Source organism: Pyrgilauda ruficollis, unplaced genomic scaffold (genome assembly GCF_017590135.1).
Source record: "Pyrgilauda ruficollis isolate IOZ18807 unplaced genomic scaffold, ASM1759013v1 scaffold124, whole genome shotgun sequence".
NCBI lineage: Eukaryota > Metazoa > Chordata > Aves > Passeriformes > Passeridae > Pyrgilauda > Pyrgilauda ruficollis.
The window spans coordinates 62,566-82,190 of record NW_024510766.1 but is presented as its reverse complement, the minus strand read 5'-3'; the positions used below and the strand labels follow the sequence as shown (position 1 = coordinate 82,190).

The window sequence follows — 19,625 nt, the reverse complement described above, 5'->3', positions numbered from 1 at the left end:
CCCTGAGCACCAGCTATTAACCAGTGCTTCTGCAGGATTACAGACCAAAAACCCCAATGTGTCAGCCTGCTCCAGTCCAGCAATATGTGGTTAGACAATGGCAGGGAAAAGTGCACAAGGACAGGAGCTACCCAGCAGCCTGGCACTGCACAGCCCGTCCAGCACAGCCCACGAGCCCCTCTCCCTCCTGGGCTCCTGCTGCTTTCCTTTCCAACTTTCTGGATGCCCAGAAGAGTTGCACAAAGTGACTGCAGAACTGCAGAAGGATGAACAGATACTGAACCTGCAACTAAATCAGTGAAAAGTCAGCCATGAGGCACCAAGGGTGAACGACTGACACTAACACACACATTTGTGCCACTGCGATTACCAACTCTAACACTGATGGACATACACTGTTCAGGTCACTGATTTGACACTGAATTTTGTTTTATTTTACGGGAAAGTCACATTTACAGACAATTTAATTTGCAGCTACAAAGCAAGTACTGGCAGTGTGCAATTTGGATGCAGCAACTCATGCCAAACTTATAAATACACTGTGGGATGGAAAAAATACGAATTGAAAATGAACCTTCCACTGGGAATTTGGGTATTTTAAAAACTCACCAACTGCTGTAAATATACACCAAAGGGACACAGCTTCCTTAAGATGTTCTGTGCCTTACTGCCACCAAGAGCAAACAAAGGTTCAACTTGGGGCAGCAAATACGCAAAAGACCAATTCCAGTGTCACAAGGAACTTCTGCTCTTCATGAGCAACCTCCTATTAATAGACATCTACATCCAGGAGCACTGAGTGGCCCCAGACAGAAGTGAAAAGGCAGCTAGTGACTGTGGCCATGAAATGACTCCCTTTTGCCATCAGCTGGGGACACGGGCTGGTTCAGAAGTGCTCTTCACACCCTCACGTAATAATAACAATACTCCTACTGTGGTTGTCCCACTTGGGCCTTTGAAACCAGCAGCTCTGTCAGCCCTCCCTGGGATGCCCTCCCAGAGACCTGGATGAGCTTGTGAAGGTTGAACAAAGGCAGCAGCACTGCCCATCATCACCTGAACTGTGACACCTTTACCAGCTGTCCCTCCACACTGAAGTGCTGTCTGACCCCTGTGAGTGCTCTGGGCTGGCCAACAGCCATCAGGTGAGAGCTGCATCCCTTTGGATGCTACAGTTTGCTTTAAGCTTCTGGTTGAACTTCCCATGATTTTCTGTGCCTGAAAACCAGCAGCAAAAGCTCCAACTAAAGATGAATGGCATGCTCAAGCATTTGCTTCCACAGAGGACAGCAGAACATGTTCCTGGTTTTTATGGTGAAATACATCTCAGCTTTGAGAGTAAAGCCTTCCAACTCTTAGCTCTGCAAAGCTCATTCCCTGACCAAAGCTCATTCCCTCACACCCTCCGAGTTACAAACAGAAAACTGATACTCATCATTGTAAAGTTTCCTCTTACTGTAGTTTCTGCCATCATTGCCACTGGATTAAAATTTTCAGCCTGAAAAGACACCGTGGATGACATTAAGATCTGCAAACTGAAGGCGCCTGGGAAAGTCTCTTCTTTAATGAGTATCAACCAGAGTCCATTAATTCCTGCAACTGTTCACCTGCACCTAGATCACACAAGCAGTCTGGCATTACAGCAATTATCTTTCAAGAAATCCTGTCATGCTCTGAAATACTATCAAGAGGAATTAGATGATGAGCTGTTCAGGCAGATATTTTTCAGCTCTTGTCTTCCATAAGCAAAATCTGCAACTGAACTCCTGCCAAAGCCAAGATTTCGTACTTAACAGAAGGGACATATTATGTTGTTGCCTGAATTAATATCTGTTATTTAAAATTCAGCAAAGCAATTTTACATATGACTAATATAACATATTTAAACACATCCAAGTGCTTTGCTGAATCAAGGCCTAAAAGAGATTATGTTGATGTCAGGGCTGAGACAGAATCTGCATTTAAAAACCATCCTAAAAAGCTTCAGTTGTTTCTTCTAAGAGATTGTGAATAAAGATCTACATTGAAATACTTGATCTCAGGAAATCAGATCACTTTGGCTTCTACCTTACCTGAAGAGAATTCTTTGACCGACCTCTGAAAAAAAGCTATCTGAGGAGCATGGCTTTAGGCAGAATGCTGTAGGAGTTCACAGAGATTTGGTAAAAATCTCCTGACAGAGCAAGGATCTGAGATGCTGAGCTTGCTCAGTTACAGGAGCAAGGCTCATGCATCCAGTGCCCACTGAACACAAGGAGAGGCAGAAAAGCAGCACATAAAACATGTCCAATAAGTCATCTAATCTTCCTTTCCATTTTAATTCTAATCTCAGCTTACTGGTGAAAACTCCTTTTTTTGAGGAGATCCTGTACAACTCTGAATCAATATATTACTGAGGGTTTTTCCCAATGTTGCCAGAACCTCAGAAGACAATTAAGAGATTTACCATCTGAGACATTTTACTAAAAGATCTAGAGGGGACATAAGTCTCCTGTTTATTTACTGTGTACCTGAAATACTTTCTCATCTTTCTACATCCATGTCCTCAAAGAGGGAACTACCCTCACTGCAGGAGACCCCAATAACCCCCAGTCCATCCTTACACCTCTATACTGGCAAGGCTGGAGCCCCCACAGATGTGCCCACAGCTGAGAGTCTGGTTTTGGGTTTCCTCTTAATTACAAGCAACACAAACCCCCCAGCAATGATGTGATAAACAGTGGGGGTGATGCCTCAGGTTTTGGCTTTTGTATTTTTCAGATTCTGTGCTGCTTTAGTGTGTAACTCTGAGCTTCATATTAAGGGCTGGTGAGCTCTCTTAACAGAGTAGGGAGACAAAACAATTCCTTCTCTAGCTGGTCACCAAGGACAACCACCCAAATCTCAGGCCCAAGAGCACAAACAACGTGGGCTGAAGAGGGAGGAACAGGAAAAGCTAAAGCTGTAATTGGACAATTAACTCCAATGTGCAAATGGAGCAGAGCTGATCCCAGGGAGAGACCCCGCGAGCGCTCGTGCATTTTGTGACCATTTTGGTTCACCTTGGGTGCAGCCCTGGCTGGGCTCTTGTGCTGCCCAAGGTGCATCCATGGAGGCCTTCTAATAAATCCCTGCTTTATTCTTTACTCCATCCAGTCTCTGTTCCAGGTCAGCCTCTCAAGGCATCAGTCTGAGTGGGAAAGGACACAGGGAGCTCCTGGGAAGGCATGGGAAGGCCTGTCCTGGCACATGCTGCCCTCTTCAACCAGGACACCCTGACAGATGGCACCTGGCACACTGAAACTGAAGATAAACTCAAAGAAGTGCCTAAGAAAGGGCTCTGACACAGGCAGAATTTCCACTTCTCTGCACAACTGCACTTGTCTTTGCTGAGTTGAAAACATTCACTGCCAAGTGATGAAATGAGGCCTTGGAGGCTCCATCATTCATTATCACATTTCAGCCTGAGTGGTCTCCAAACCACAACTTTTCCCAAGGGTTTGAAATATTATTTTATTAATTTTTTTAATTGTAACTGGTTAAGTATTGAACACTTCTCTAAATCAGATATCTTCAGGTGCAGAATTATTTTTCTTTGGTTACTGCCTTTTATTTTCTACAACCATTCAGTTAAAAGTAAAACTGAAAACTGCAGGAGGTGAGCTCAGATCATACTTGTTATTTGAGGGAAAAAAAGAGATTAAAAACAAAGACAGGCAATCTTGTGCTCATATTCTCACATTTCTAATTTGTGTAGTGATGGCATGGCCAGCTTTTGGTGCTGAGGTGGCTCTGTGAGAAGCTGCCAGAAGCTTCCCCTGTGTCCACAGAGCCAATTCCAGCGGCTTACTCTGATATGGTCCTTAATAGATTTTTTGGAGCTCTCCTGTCCTTATCCAGACTCACCAGCCTCTCCTTATCTCTCCTCTCCCCATCCAGCTGAGGAGGGCAGGGATAGAGTGGCTGTGGTGGGCACCTGGTGTCCAGCCAGGGCCAACCACCACATAAACACAGACAGGAGCTACAGCACACACACTGGTTCAGGCAGAGAGAACCAAGGGGCTTCTCTACTCTCCTGTCAAAGGCTCAGAAGGAGCACCAGTGTGTGCTGTGACCCCTTGCCTAACAATGATCATTAATGATCACCCACCTAAAGCTTGGCTCAACTTAAAACATCCTCCAAAGGGACATTTGGTCTTAATTTGAAAACAAAAAAGAATATAGAATCTGCCACTTTTGGTGTTTTGTTCCAGCAGTTAATCATCCTCATTGCAGAAAAACTGTCTTTGATTTCCTATTTGGATTGTGTAATTTCAGCCTCCAGGAAAGATTTCTCCTGTGTTTGTCTCTAGTACATATGAGACCACTTTCTAATGCTGTTTTATGGTTCATGTACTTACAAGCTCCAGCCACATGACCCTCCCACAATTTCAGATACCCAAAATACATTGAGCTCTCATTATTAGCTTTTCTCCAGCCTTTAATCATCTGTTGAAATCCTTCTGGGCCCTCTCTGATTACTCTCATCCATTTAAAGGTGGGCACCAAACCTACAGCTCAGGATTCTCACACAGGTCACAGCAATGTCACAAAATGAACTCCCTGGTCATAAACTGCAGTCCTGTGAGAAGTCTCCATTTGGTTGCTTGTCCATGAGCTCCTGCAAAGCCTTTTCAGCACCATTCTCAAGGGTGCAGCTCCCACAGACAGGACCTGCATGCCTTGGTCCCAGGCTCTGGCTCTACTGGCACTGTACTGAACCACTCTGGGTTTTCCATGGGTTGCATAGCCCAAAATACAGTGAGAAACAAAAGAGTTAATGCAACACCCTCCTCCCAGCTGGCTCATGCTGATCCTACTTCAGAGCTGAGCTGAAGGGAAAAGCTCTGCTCTGGACTCACCCTTTGAGCTTTGCTCAGCTCTTTTAGTGCCCTGGGCCCCTCTCCAGTGCCCAAACTCTCCCCTGCCAACAGGGTTATAGCAGAGGCTGCAAACAGAAGGAAATCCAAGCCCTTCCCACTGGTGGGGCCTCCAGCCCAGAGCAGCACAGTGAGAGAGGCTCAGAAGACAACCTGGAGCATCTCCCTGTGCTGGGGTGACTCACGGGAAGGTGCCTGAATCACCAAATTCCAGGGCACTGAAGGGTGGGGCAAACAATGCCTCAAGTGGACATGTCTCAAGCTGCCCCATGGTAGGTGAACATGGGCCACACACACCTCTCCAGAACAGTCAGAAAAGCTGGTTATGTGTTTAAATAATTGAGTTGTGTTTGTATTTTGCTTTAAATACACTTTTTGTCCCTTACATATTTTTGTAAGGAACAGTGACCTGCATACAGAGCCCCATGGTAGCAAACATGCAGCCTGAGTACTGAAAAACAACATTTCTGCCCCACAGAGGAAGGTGGAATTCACCCATGCAATTAGGTTAGGTTAATGCTGTGGACAGACATTATCTGATATCCTATTTTGTAATCCTCTGCTAAGCAGGATGCTGTTCACTTTGGGAGCCAGCAAAACAGCTAACTCACACACTGTCAGACCTGAGCAAAGTCATGAGCAATCCCTGAGGGTCTGAAATGAGTTCAACCCTGCAGCTGATAATGGTCCAGAGTCATTTAGAAAAGTCACTAAATGCTACATTCAGGTTGAAGGCTTCTTTAAACCAGTATTTATCAGTACAGATCTCGGGAGAAAAGACAACACTTCTCCTGTCAGAAGTGAACTTTACAATGTTCTTCTGATTATCAACTCATTTGGTTCTATGCCAATAATATTTTACTCTTTTTCTAATCCTTAATTAATCCTTTTTAGAAACAATCTGTGTTCAGCCCATTCTGCTCAGAATAAAATATTTTGCTGTGTATTTGTATCATAACAAGATCTTCAATATCCAGGCAAATATTTTCATATATACGGAACCACACTAGATGTGTGTATAAAACAAGAAAAATTACCTGACTCCTGAAAATCGAGCTCTCACACTTCCCTTGAGCTTGGTGGGAATTTGTGAGCTCTCAGCAGTTACAGACAAGACACTGAGAACTCTCCAACTTAAGTTCATAATGTCTGATTTAAAGCACACTTCTGAAAATGCTGCCCTGAATTTTCCATTTCCCCTGGCAAAGCCAAGACTTCCCCAAATCACACACAGAAACATCTCTTTCAGATTAAGAGGGAAACCTAAAAAGGTCCTAAGAAGGAGGAAACAGTGATTTATTGTCCAGTTTTCCCCCACAAAAATAAAATCTTGTAATAGCATAAGACATTTCAACACACAGTTTCTATTTGTTCTCGTCACATTCAACCACAAGTGAACAGTTTTTGAACACTGTGCATACACAGAAATGACAAATACACGTGCCTGACTAGACTTGCATTTGCAAATAGAAAGTGACAAAAACATGGTTTTGGCCAAACAAATTTTACCTTTTTTTTCCTATAAAAATGATACATGCACATTACAGTTCCATAAACACGAGTGATTTAAAGCATATAGTGCCCCTAACAGCCAGGTTGAAGCCATTTTGTAAATGCAGCCCTTCAAACAACCCAACACTACTTTTCTGGGCTGCTGCTTAGGAAAACACCATTGAGCACTTACAGATGGCAAATAAAAAACAACTTTTGAAGCTGAAGCCTTGTGTGGGAATTCTGCCTGGGGAAGCAGGCAGGATGAGGTCTCACTTGCACACTGGTACCTAAAGGAAGACACAAGGGCATGGCAGATGTGACTTACCACAAGAGCAGCACGTGAAGCAGTTGGTATGATAGAGGTTGCCCATTGCTTGGCAAGCCTGGCTCGCTCCATACACACCTTTTCCACATTTTATACAAATACCTACAAAGCAGAAAGAGAATCAAAGTTAAAATCCTCCACAGCTCCTAAGAACAGCTGAGTGCCGTTGATTCACAGCACTCAGGATACCCCCACCATTGATACCCTAAATCAATGAGCTCCTCACCCTGAATAGATTCAAGTACCCAAGAGAGCAGCAGGCGGCTGCAGTGACACAAGTGCATGGAAATCAACCCAAAATTAAGGGGGGGCCAAGGCTTTGCTGGTGTTTCAATGCAGGGAGACTGAGGCTGGCTGCAGACAGAAACCCAGAGGAGGCAGGTGCAGCCAGAAAGGACAGAGAAATCCACACACTCTCTGCAAACAACTCTGCCAGCCCAAGAAATAACTCAGTGAGACCTTCACAACAAAGTGCTCCTCCACAGGACATTCAACAACCACTGATAAAACAACAATTCAGTCCAAACCCAAAAGATTTCTCCTTGGCCTTCTCCAGAAACACAACACCAAGCACGTTTGTCTGCAGTGAAAGCCCCTGGGAAAATGGATCTGCCAGTCACATCTAGTAATTGTTTAATTCCCTGTGAACAGAGGATGTAAACACACCCTTTCTAGAACTGAACTGCTTCGGTTCAAAGCAGTATCAACACAGCCATCAGTATGAGCTGTGGAGTGTGATCAGATTAACTGGGATACTGGCAAGTTTAAAAAAAGCAGTTTGCCTGTACTACAAATTCCAATACTGAAATGTAAAGACTGCTCATTAAATCACAGGGTTTATTGGTGTTTATACCTTAAATTCCCTCACTTCATGTCAAGAATGGAGATTAGCTTTTCATTCAGCTAGCTCAACATTCTGGAACAGTGTTGCCATTCGAGACTATATGTCAAACCAAATGATAAACTTCAAAAACGAATCCCTCCATTAATTTTTTTAAACTCTTAAACCTGATCTCAGAAATTTGGGGAAGCAAAAACTACAACTTTAAGATTAACAGTTACCCAAGCTAAACCTAGTGAGAAACTAGCTGTCATCCAGATCCATCAGTTTATTGCAAACTTCTTAAGAAAATGCCAGCCCTTGGGTGAGCTCAGCCCTGACACAAGAAATGGGAATTTCAGAACATTTGTTGCCTTATCCAAGGCTGCCAAGTCTATTCATTTATTTGTAACCAAATGTTATGGACAACATCTTCTATTTGCCATGAGTTAAAGGTTAACTGATCAGAGATGGGCATTGATTACTATGGACACCGTGCCTGGGAGAGGTGTCCTGTGAGCCAGCAGCTGCAGGAATTCCTCCCTCTGGGCAGCAGCACAGAGCCCAGGGCGCTGCTTGCTGTCCCACACCTCCCCAGGGCTCTGCAGGGACCTGCCCAGGAGGGGTGCACAGCACCAGGGTCACACCTGGAACAAGCCAGTGCCACCCCAGCGCCACGCTCTGGTCCAAGTCTTGGTTCACTCCTGGCCATGGGGACAGAGGAAGTTCCTTCAGAGCTCCCCTGCCCCGTGGACACTCCTTGCCTGCCTTTTCATGCCAGCCCTGGCAGCTGTTGATAATCTGGCTGGCTGGCAGGTTATGCTGACTGAACTACGTTTTGCCATCTACACTTAAAGCTTTTCAAAGAAGAGCAGGAACCCACAGTCTGTAACTCTGGCAATTCTGTCTCTGAGCTCTTGTGCACAAATCTACTACAGTCCAAACTGCTTTGATAAATGCAAGTTATTACCTCATTTCTTTGACACTGCTGCACTGAATCATCAGAAGTAAAAGAAGGATTTATTGTGGATGCTAAACTTGCACTGGCCTCTCCAAGCAAGCGATTTGTTAGGAGCAGCTGTCAGTTTGTTAACTTGTTTTCTCCAAGAGAGCAGTCATTAACTGCAGGAAGGAATGACCACAGAGATGATTAGCATACTAAAAAAGTGTATGTAAAATTCCAAAAGTGTATTTTGGAAAATATATATGCAGCTGCAATGTGAGTTTAGTGTGAGCTCATAACTGCCAAGGAGAAGCCCTGATTACACGGCTGCTCAGGTCTGCTTTTCCACCAGTCGCAGCCCAGACTGCACACTGCGGGCTTGTGAAGCCCTGACATAACAGCTACATCACTTTCCCCCCTCCCCAGATTTAATTCCAGGGCTTGTTAAACCACCTATGAAGAATGTTCTGTTGCAGAGCAAGCGTGTCTCATTTCTGACACTTCCCTTGACGTGACTTCAGAGCAACTTCTGCCTTTATACGATTCCTTGCCCCTCCTGAGAGCTCGATTTGGAGCAGTCAGCTGTACCCCAGATCTTCCATACAGCAGCTGCTGTGTTTCTGACCAGGTCATCAGCTCTCCTACAGATCTGGTGTCTCTACCCACAAAATTACATTACAAGATGTTGCATTTACTCAAAGTTGCCGTGAAGGTTGGCTGAGGCAGGAGCAGCAGTCCTTGGCTGGGGTGGAGATAGGGTCACACCCTCACAGAGCGTTGAGCCAAACAGAGAGCAGAGACTGAACAAACACTCCGGGGAGGACATACAAAGGACATAACAAAAATGGTGCTGGGAAGAGAAGGAGCTCCCAGAGACTCCCTGCTGGACTCCAGCACATGGCCAGTGCTCCCCACATCTTTAACCAGTCCACTTGACTGAGCCTGAGCACATCAGTGAGACATCATCTCTGGACACAAGGCAGGCAAGCCTCCAGCACTGCACAGCAGCACAGCATCAGGCACAGCTCCTGGGGAGCTCACAGCAGCACAGCAGATCAGACTGGGACCTTCTGATGTGTTCAGTGCCTTGTTCTAGACCTGACACCAAATGCAATGCATTATAATTACAAAGGTATCAGCAACAAGCTATTTTTCAGCCTGCTGGTACTTGTAAGAGTTCCCTGTAGTAGCATGTGCATGACAAGAAGCTCAGTTTGGGACCTGTACATCAGATCCAGCAATGCTCTTTTGGCCATGCCAGCACAGGCTGCTTCATACAGGCTTCACCAGGCAGCCAGAATTAGGAAAAAGAACTGATAAATGCCATGCATGTCATGGCAGATATTTAACCACCTTTGGGCCAAGCTTTGACCTCAGACACAGGTGGAATTCATCCTGTGCCTGAAGCCATCCTTTTATAACCTAAAAGGTTTAGCACAAATGCAAGAGAAATGGTACCACGTGGCCTCAGCTCCAGCAGGCAGCAGCTGTGTGAGCTGGGAGAACGCACAGCCTGAGCACCACAGCCCAGGGTGAGCTGCAGCCTCACTGTCTTGCAACCCCACCATATCTCCAGGATAACTGCTACATGCTGCCTACAGTAGGAAACAACCCAGCCCTGTCAGCAAGAGTTATGGTAAAGCTAAAATTAACAACTAACACATGGCACAGATGACTCCCTCCCTGCCTCTGCAGTTCTGGGAAAAGGGCGGATGAACATCACGCTGGGCCACTACAAAATCCCCTTTTCTTCTCTCAGACAGGAAAACCATCTCCACACATGCCCCACACAAGATTCCCCACACCTGCAGCCTATCCATGGCACAGGGGCAGGGAAATGGACACCCACTGCCATGGAGCAGGGAGAACAAACAAGGAGGGAAGCCTCAGCTCCAAACAAGAAGCCAAACTGCAGCAAGAGCTACAAGAGCAGAGGGCTGTGGAGGGGCTGTGTCAGACACCTGCAGGTGCCCCTGGCCAGGGGAGGTGCTCCCACACTGCCTGCAGCCTGTGATCTCACACAGGTGCTGCTATACCTGTAAGATGTGCTCTGCTGAGAAGCCAGGCAAGCAGTGGAGCCCCAGAGCTGCCCCGAGCCCAGGCAGCTGTGCCACTGCAGCTGCAGCGCCGGCTGAGCTCCCGGGCACGTCCTGGGCCCAGGCAGCTTGGACCGAAGAGGTGACTTCAGGGGAGAAAAATGCTCCTTTCCTTCCAACAACCACAGGAGGAGGGATCTTCCGACACACGCGTCATCCCCCAGGCAGGCACAGGGAGAAGACAGGAGGCACCTGCACGGGGCAGAGCCAGGGAGGAGCCCTGGGAACCCGCCCAGCCCCGCCACCATGGGCAGCTCTCACTGCAGGGCTTTCATCTGCTGCCTGCCAGATACCTTGCACATGTACCAAGGATTCGGTATCTAACATGAAATCTGGTACATACAAGTTATAAATAAATACTGGACATGCTCAGCAGCAACATCCTGTGCTGGGAATGATGGAGGGACTGCCTGGCTAAGCTACTAGCACTGCCTCTGCCCCAGGGAAGAGCAGGACACACCACAGCTTGAATTAAGGTTGAAAATGACAGGCTAAGGAAAGTGAGAAATGCTCAAGTAAATGTTTTAGGTTCTCCTGCCAAGCCCCAGCCCATCCACACCTGGCACCCCAATATCCAAGAGCCATGAGGAGCTGACCCCATCCAGCAACATAACCCCACCTCCAGCCTGGGAGTCCCCACGGGCTCCCTGCAGTGACTGTGCTGGAGTGCACCACGCTGGAGGAACACGGGCCACAACACCTAACACAAATCACAGTTCAGGCACAGCAAGGCAAGAAGCAGCCTGTGGACTGCAAAACTTCTTCTTGTCATTGTTAAACCTTGTTGAGATTGCCCTCAACCTTACTTTCATCCTCAAGGAATAATGAATTAACTATTTAGGCCCCTGAGATATGCATCTGCTGACTTAAAAAGATCTCCATCACTTCAGTGCCTGCCTGCTACGGGAGGCTTTACTCAATTAATACACAGGAGGGATGTGTGTGTAGAACTTTACTCAGAAAAATTAAAATTTGAAATAAATAATTTATGTTTGGTTACAACTGCAGCAAAGTTCACATTCACTGGAAGTTTTGCAGAAGCAAAGTTCTAGGTTCTGGAAAAACTTTCATTACCTCCACTCTGCCTGTGGCTTAACAAGGCTTGTGTGGGACAAAGCAGCTGGGAGGGGTCATGGCCACAAAGAAGGCCGAGTTCCAGGAATGACAGTGCTGCTGAGAGCACAGGAGCCAAGCTCTACCTGCCTGAGGGACGAGCTCTGCCAGCAGGACTCAGCCCACTCCTGCTCTCTCTGGAAGCAGCCACAGGCGCTGCCTGTTCTGCTCTGTCCTTGACCCTTCCGGAGTTCCACACGCAGGGTGAGGTGATGGGCAAGTCTTTGGGAACACAGAGGGCCACAGAAACAACTCACAAATGCCACCCTCCCTGCCTCCCTATCTCAGCAGCTCTGAGGCCAGGGCATGTCTGTGCTGGAGAATGAAACCAGCTCCAGGCCAGCACTGCAGAGGGAGAGGCCACGGGAGCCACGCTGAGCCCTGATGAGCAGTGCTGCACACTGCAGGGCTTTTCTTGCTGCTGAAGTCGAGCCACCCCGTCACACAGGGAAAGCCCAAAGCAACGCTTCTAGCTTCATACAGAATGTGAAATCACTGCTGTGAAGCACGAAATGACTGACACGGTGTGCAGGGCTCAGCCCCGGTGCCTGCGCAGGCCCGCTCTGAGCGGCGGCACAAGGCCGAGCAGGGCCCGGCCGTACCCGCGCTGCTGCTGGCCTCACCAATGTCCTCTCATTGCTCTGTCCTGATTCAGCTCCGGGGTAATCCATACTTCTTATCTGGCATTTATGGAAAATTCTTTTGCCGCTGAGGCACTGAAGCAGAAGACAGAGGAGCTCCCCCGGCTGCTCCATGGGCTGTGCAGCTTCGGCTTGCTTTATCTGGGGTTCAGAGCTCAGCTGTCCGCTCAAGGCTCATGCTCACACTGACAATCACAGCACAAGGGGACCTGCAAATAACTTCAGCAATCAAAGTACTAAGCAAGAATAAAGACAGAAAAAAATCCTGTTTCTAAAAGTACCTTGTGATGACTGGGATTGTCCAAGCAAGGAAACATACAGCAAGGGAGGAAAAGGAGGGCACCACTGGCAATCAGTAACTCGGAGGGAAAGCCTGTAAATCAGACTTTCCTGTCCTACTGCCCCTCCACTGCTGAACACCTGAGCGTCTTGCTGTGGACATGAGCCTTCTTACAGCCCAAAGGGACCAGGCCAACAAGGCCCTCCAGCTCAAACCACACTTATTTTGCCTTGAGTACAGTGAGCGTAATCACATTTATAATGCAGCCAACTGAGGAGTGTTGAATTTCCAGCAGTGTAGTACAAGCAGAGGAGCACAGGCTATGGCCAAAAGCTGGAGCTGGTCCAGCTGCTGGCAGAGGAGGACCCAGCAGCACAGCCAGAGTCTTGGTGAGCCCAGCACACACCCCCAGAGCCAGCAGAACTGAGGGATGCTCCTGCTTGCAGTCCAGACTCATCAAATACCACCACCCAAAGCTCCACAGTGCTCCTGGGCAAATTCCTTCTTCGGAAGCTGGTGTGAAGCACCAGGGGCACTCAGCCCAGCTCTACACCCAAACTGACAAGGAAGAGGGCAGAGCTTCACACTGAACATCCCAATACTATGGGCAACAGAAGAAGTGGTACTTCACAGAGGGTGACAGAAGGGAGTTTCTAAAAAACTTTTGCTTGGTTTTTAATTATCATGGATACTGCCGCTGGTTAAACCAGCTGGGGATCACCTGAGCTCTGGGGCGAGATGCTTCTTGCTTCATACAGAATGTGAAATTACTGCTCTGAAGCATGAAATGACTGACACCACCTGCAGGGCTCAGCCCTGCAGTTTTATAACAGCAAATAAACAATAAACTAAATATTTAGAGCTCATATGGCCATTGTCTTTCTGTAATAGTACATTTATCTACACATTGCAGATTTTTTCTATATAAGTGACAGTGTTCACAGTACAGAACCAGTCACAAAACCTACTGCACCAGCCCACTTTTCCAGTTTTGATGTTCTTAGTCACCTTTAGTTTCTGTCTTGGCTCTTTTCTATATTAAATGTGAGTGACTGACACCCCTGTGGTCTTCAGACAAAAAACCTTCTGAGATTACATGGAAAAGACAGAATCAATTTAAATTTTTTCAGCTTACAGAAATCTGTGCAAGCAGGTAAGAACAGTGATACCGAGAGCAGCCCAAATACCCTGAAGTCCAGAGCACGTCAGAGCTGCAGAGCTCAGCTGCACAGAGCAGCCTGGAGCCTGCTCACCACCTTCTCTGAGCTGCAGGATGAGTCACCACTCCAATGTATGGCAGAAAAAGGTCATATATTACAGCTGCCTTCCTCGACGTACTGAAAATGGGTTCATGATTAAACAAGGAGACTAGTCTAAAAGTTTCCAGGTGCACTTTGCTATTTTCTTAGATAACTGTCTATTTCCAGCACGAGCATGACAGTCTGGAAAAGGCAGGGAATTACGTAAGCACCTTTGCTACAAACTCAGCAGCTCCCAGCCCCACAGTGCCAGCACCCACCCCACACACGTGCTGACACCTTCCACAGCTCACACCTGCCCCAGGGAGGTTCTTCAGCATTCCCAGAACCATAAATAAGTTGGGTCAAACACAAACATGCATATAGGTAGGTATTGTACCAAGGCAATATGTAGAAAGACTGAACTATTCATTTAAGAAAAGATGAAAGTTAATTAAAAATCTGTCACCTCAACCCTCTGAACAAGTTTTTTCTCAGACATTTCAAGTCCAGTGATTCAAGGATGCTTTGAGAACATCAGGAGGAGGAATGTACCTTCCTGTAAGGTAGAGGAATGACCATTTCAGAAAGTAATTTGCCATAGGTTTCTCCCACCTTTAGTCCTGAAGGACCTGGCGAGCGAGTCTCAGCTTCCCCACCTTGGTGACAGTGAAAAGCTGTCTCCTGTGCAGCTGTAAGGCTGGGCCCAGGGAGGTGCTCAGTGCAAACAGCCACACTCCTCCACTCACACAGGAAGATGCTCAGACTGTAAGAAAAGCCTGTCCTGATCTAGCAAGTGGAAAACCCTTGGGACAGCTGGTCAAATACAGCTTGAACGACATGTAAACAGGATATTCTAATTTTGCCTCCTCTACCTTTGGGAAACATCAGCACTCAATGCTGTAGATGTGGCTCATTTCCTGCCTGTGAATTCAACTGGGGGGGAAAAGTAAAAGTTAGAAAATCAACACGCTGCCCATGTGTTCAGCTGCTCTCCAAGGCTGACCTAAGGTGGGCAAAGGGCTGTTCCAGGCTTTTGTCAGACTCCTGTCTGCAGTGATTCCTGCAGCAGGGCAACTCTGGGCTTCCCACAACCATGAGAGGGCCTGAGCTCCATTCTCACCCTCAGGGACTGGCTCCCCCAGCACCACCCAGACCTGCAGGAGTGGACAGGTCTCCCTCAGACTGACACTGAACCTTCCACTGACATGGGCAGCAGCACAGGAGGCCACATTCCAACACCTGAATAAATCCAGCACCTGAATAAACCCAGCTTTACAACTTAGTACCATAGAAAAAGATGCCACACAGTGTAAAGTACTGATAGTAAACTTCATCTCTGCTAGGTCAGATATCTTCTGTCTGGACTGCTTTGACTTCTTGCTGGATCAGGTATTGTCAGTCCTGGATCAGGTAACAGTCTGCTCTCCAGCTGCTGGAATGAACTCCAGGGTATGTGGTCTGTCTGGCTAATTCGACACAAATGTGAACACACACTTGATCCACATCCAAGTAGTATCAATGAATGATCCAGAAATGCACAAATATTACACCCAGGACCATCCCTCTCCCCTACTTTGACCTAGACTGTCATCTTGACATGAAACAGGAGCAAAATGGGTATAAAAAGGCAGAAATTGGGAAATAAAATAAGAAAAAAAAAATAAAAGAAACTCAGAGTGCTAGTTTTCTCTGATGAAAAAGGTGTGAAATGGGTATGGTCACAACACCCAGCTAAGAAGCACAAGATGTTGAATCTGCTTATGCCCTCAGTTATGAGCTCTCTCCCAGCCAGTGACAAACCAGCAGGCAGAGCTGGCAGACTGTGTCTAAAAGCACACTTTTTTTTTTGCCACCCACCTTTCCTGTTCTCACAGACAGAACTGCTCTGCAAAACCTGGGCACTGAGGGAGGAACGTCCAAGACACTGGCTGAGCCTGGAGAGCCCCTGGCACAGAAGGCAGCCCCCACCTGTAGCAGGGTTTTGGCATCATCTGCTCCTTCCACAGCCTGCCCACTGCACCTGCAGCCAGAGCCCTGCAGAGGAACCTGCAGCCACTCAGCTGCAGTGCTAAACTGCTGCAAGTAGAGAACAGTGTCCTGCAAGAGCACTTGGCACTGAGATGCAAACAGGGAAACTCCCCTGGCTTCAGTGGCTCCTGTCAAAGAGCAATCTGCTCGAGGGGGAAAGGATTTCTCTTTGCTAATGATCCCTGTGCACAGCGCTGGCACTGAGCCTTGTCCTCACAAAGCAGCTGCACCCAGCGCTGCAGGACCGAACTGCACATCACAGGAGTCCCCAGAACTGCACTGGGTGCCTTCTCCAGGCTCGCCCTACTCCCCATCCCCATGCCAAGACAGACAGGCATCCTCTCTTTAGGATGGTTTTTGGAAGATGGACTCTCTTTTCCAGAAGCTAGATGCCAGACTCCAGTCCAAGTGAGGAACGAGACACGAGATGCTCTTCCCTCCCAGTCCTGGCACCCCAACACCCAAACATCTCTTATTTAGTAACTCATCAGCTCCACCACCCACAGTCATGAGACAGCAAAGGAGTCGTGTCTGAATTTCTAGCAACTCTTATAAAAATACAACTAAAGCACAGTTGAAGAGCAAACTCCCCTGGTATAATTATTCTTTAAAAGTGTTTCTAGAAAAACAGCAAAAATCACCTCCTCAAGAACTGCATAACCAGGGAAAGAGTGAGCATATAGAAAGGGGTAATTTTTCACTTTGTTAGTTACAGTAAACATCTCCAAATAAATGTGATCTTATGAATTTCATTAGCCAAACCTCCCTCCTCCATTTTGAAAGGTTACATGAAGTGATGAAATGTTAGTTAATTTATGTGCTAGAGGACTGGCTAAAAAATAACAGAAACCCATAATCTTTTCATAATTATAAGTCAACACTTAACTGATATGAGAAGCTCTATTCATAGCCACTAAAAGGAGCATTCATTCCTCTTTGCATCATCCCTTTACTGTTATGTCTTGATGCAATTTTCAACAGCAGGTGAAACCACTAAAAATTGGAAACACTGTGAGAAATTTTCCTCTATCTGGTTTTAATTAAAACACTCAGCAAAACAGAGAAGCGATGAAGAGAGGCAACCCTTTCCACCTCAGCTGCTGCCTGTGCACCCATCCTTGGAGAGCCCAGTGCCATGGCAGTGCTATCCTCCCTTCTGCCGAAGCAGAGGCTCCCATTAGGATCATGACAAAAGCAATAAAGGATAACCCACATCTGATTATGAACTGTGTGGTAGTTTGGCGCCCTTTTAGGTTTCAGGGGATGCACCTGAGAAGTGGACACTGGAGAGGCTGCTTTTGGGAAGCCTGGATGAGACCCGAGCTCCCCACAGGCTCCCAGCACACAGAGCACTGCTGGGAGCTGGAGTGTCCCCAAGGGAGACCCACACCCAAAGCTGGCACACCCCCCCCAGCCCCTGGCTCAGACACAGCTTCTGAGGGCAAAGTGCCCAGACACCGAGGCTGGACCAAGCCCGTGGGCACCCAGGACGTGCAGGCAGCTCCAGTGTGCCCATGATCCAGGCTGGTCCTGATCCATGATCATCAGCCTGAACTCCAGCTCCTTGCTGTTGTTTCCTTTGCCAAACACCCAGCCTGGGCTCCAGAGGGCCTTTGTGCACAGCTGCTCCCAGCACTGGATGAGGCTGTGGCTCCCCACATGCAGGACTTGGCTCTTCCCTGTGCCGAATTTCCTGAGGTTCCCATCCCCACATTTCTGCAGCCTGTCAGGGTAATGAGCGAAGGCTTTGGATAGATATGTCTTCCATTCCTGTTTGCCCTAAATCCTTTCCTTCTAAGAGAGTTCAAGTATGTCTTGGAACACAGAGACAGAAGAAACAGCAGAAGCACTTTTTTCTAGGGTTTTTCTACAGCAGTCTAAGACATTATTTTTCCTGTATTTGTAAATTATTCTCACAGCCAGGAAAGTCACATTCATAAGTCTCCTAACATCAATTACCTTTTATGACACAGCTGTAGGGGGCCTTACTATCCACATATAAATGCCTAAAATATTAGCAGTCATTCCCAAATTCTCTTGTCCTAAAAGATCACACATCCATCCAGTCTATCAAGCAGTGCTTCATGGGGGTGCAATCCACAGGCTGGCTAGAAGGGCACTCTGTCCCCATCACCCCCATCATTAATGAAGATGTCAAACACTACTGACTCCAGAACATGGACTTCTGAGGTGCACCACTAGTGACTGGCTCCAACTCAGCCTCATCCTGCTGGTCACACCTGAGCTCAGCCACTTTTCAGTCCCTCTCACAGCCTGTACTTCACCAATTTGTCCAGAGGGATGCTATGGGTGACAGCATCAAAAGCTTTACTGAAGATGAGATCAGCACCACTGCTCTCCCCTAATCCCCAAGATTTTCATCACAGAATGCCAACCCAGCACCCCTGGCCATGTTTTCCCCGATCTTCCTTTCTCTCACATACCTGCAGAAACACTTCCTGACTTCCCTGTCTTTCACCAGCTAATTCTCCAGCTCCAGATGAGCCTTGTGTCTCCTGGTATTCCCCCAGGTCACCTGTCCCTCCTTCCACTCCTCACATACCACACATATCCTTTCCATTTCTTTCTTCAGAACCCCTTGCTCACCCATGCAGGCCTCTTGCCACTTCCTGCATGTCAGGATGGACCATTTGTGAACCTGGAGACTGCAAGCCTTGAAAAATCAGCCGGTTTTCCTGGCCCCTTTTCACTTCTCCCAACCTACTTTAGAACTCCTGTAAGCCAGTAAAAAGCAGAATTTATATATGAAATATTCAAAGTCACTTCAGTCTACAGAAACGCTCTCCCCTGTTGTAGGTACTGGCAGAGTCTGGACTTCAGCTTCCAAGTAAATCTGGCCCTGTCTAAATTCACAGCAAAATAACACGGCTAAGTAAAGAGCTACCTGTGAATATTTACACATTAAATGCCTACTTAGAGATTTAACTCCCCACTGGATTCTCTTTGGACTTAAAAGTAAGCATAAATGCATTTCTGAGTCTGACCTTTGATCAAAACATTTGAGATCCATGTGTAAATCACTCAGTTGGGACTTTTCCTTCTCATGTGTTAAATCACTGCAGCACAACCTAATGCAAACATTCCCTTAATTGCACAAAAGCCCTTTTGGAATCTCTCCTTTCACTGTATTCACCAAGAAATGGGTTCCTCAATGCTTCCTTGAAAAAAACCAACAAAGCAACTAACACAACCCACAAAACTTATCTTTTGAAAACTGGCTAAAAGAATTAGTTTAGTTGTTGGGGGGGTTTAAAATTTATTTCTGCTTTAAAAAAAGAAATACTACAGCCTTTGTTTGCAGATGAATGTAACCTCTTCTGTAATATATCCATTAAAATAAGGGCAGCTTTTACCAAATCAATGATGAAACTCTCTACTGTGCTTTCTCTGTAACGTTAAGAGTGAAGTACAGAGTTGGTGCCTGCACATCCCCTGCTTCTCCCACTGGTACCTTTGAACAGATGAAGGATTTTATAATTCCTCCAGAGGAGCTAATTGTCCCTCTTAGAGAAGGAATCATTGTTGATCCTCAATTAAAGCAGACTGTGCCTCACTCTGGTACCAGTCACAAAACGTCTTCTCTGGTTGTCTTCCACCACTGCAAGAGAGACGTTTCTTCAAGCAAAGCAAAAAAAAAAAAAAACCAACCAAAAACAATAACTCCAAATGGTTGTTCTCCATTGGTTTTCAGCTGGTGGAGCCAGAGCTTTTATCCTGCAGTGGAG

General features: G+C 46.8%; 1 protein-coding gene across 3 annotated transcripts in view; it reads right to left on the bottom strand.

Moving 5' to 3' along the window:
• The window catches only part of LOC121365938 (WT1 interacting protein), a 79,691-nt gene that overhangs the window by 44,870 nt on the left and 15,196 nt on the right, over nt 1-19,625 (bottom strand). For 2 of the 3 annotated variants that reach the window (XM_041490554.1, XM_041490556.1), the window contains exon 2: nt 6,718-6,819. The exons of the other annotated variant lie outside the window; for it this stretch is intronic. In XM_041490554.1, the coding sequence (XP_041346488.1) occupies nt 6,718-6,819 (102 nt within the window). The remainder of the gene's footprint in view (nt 1-6,717; nt 6,820-19,625) is intronic. 3 annotated transcript variants of the gene reach the window in all.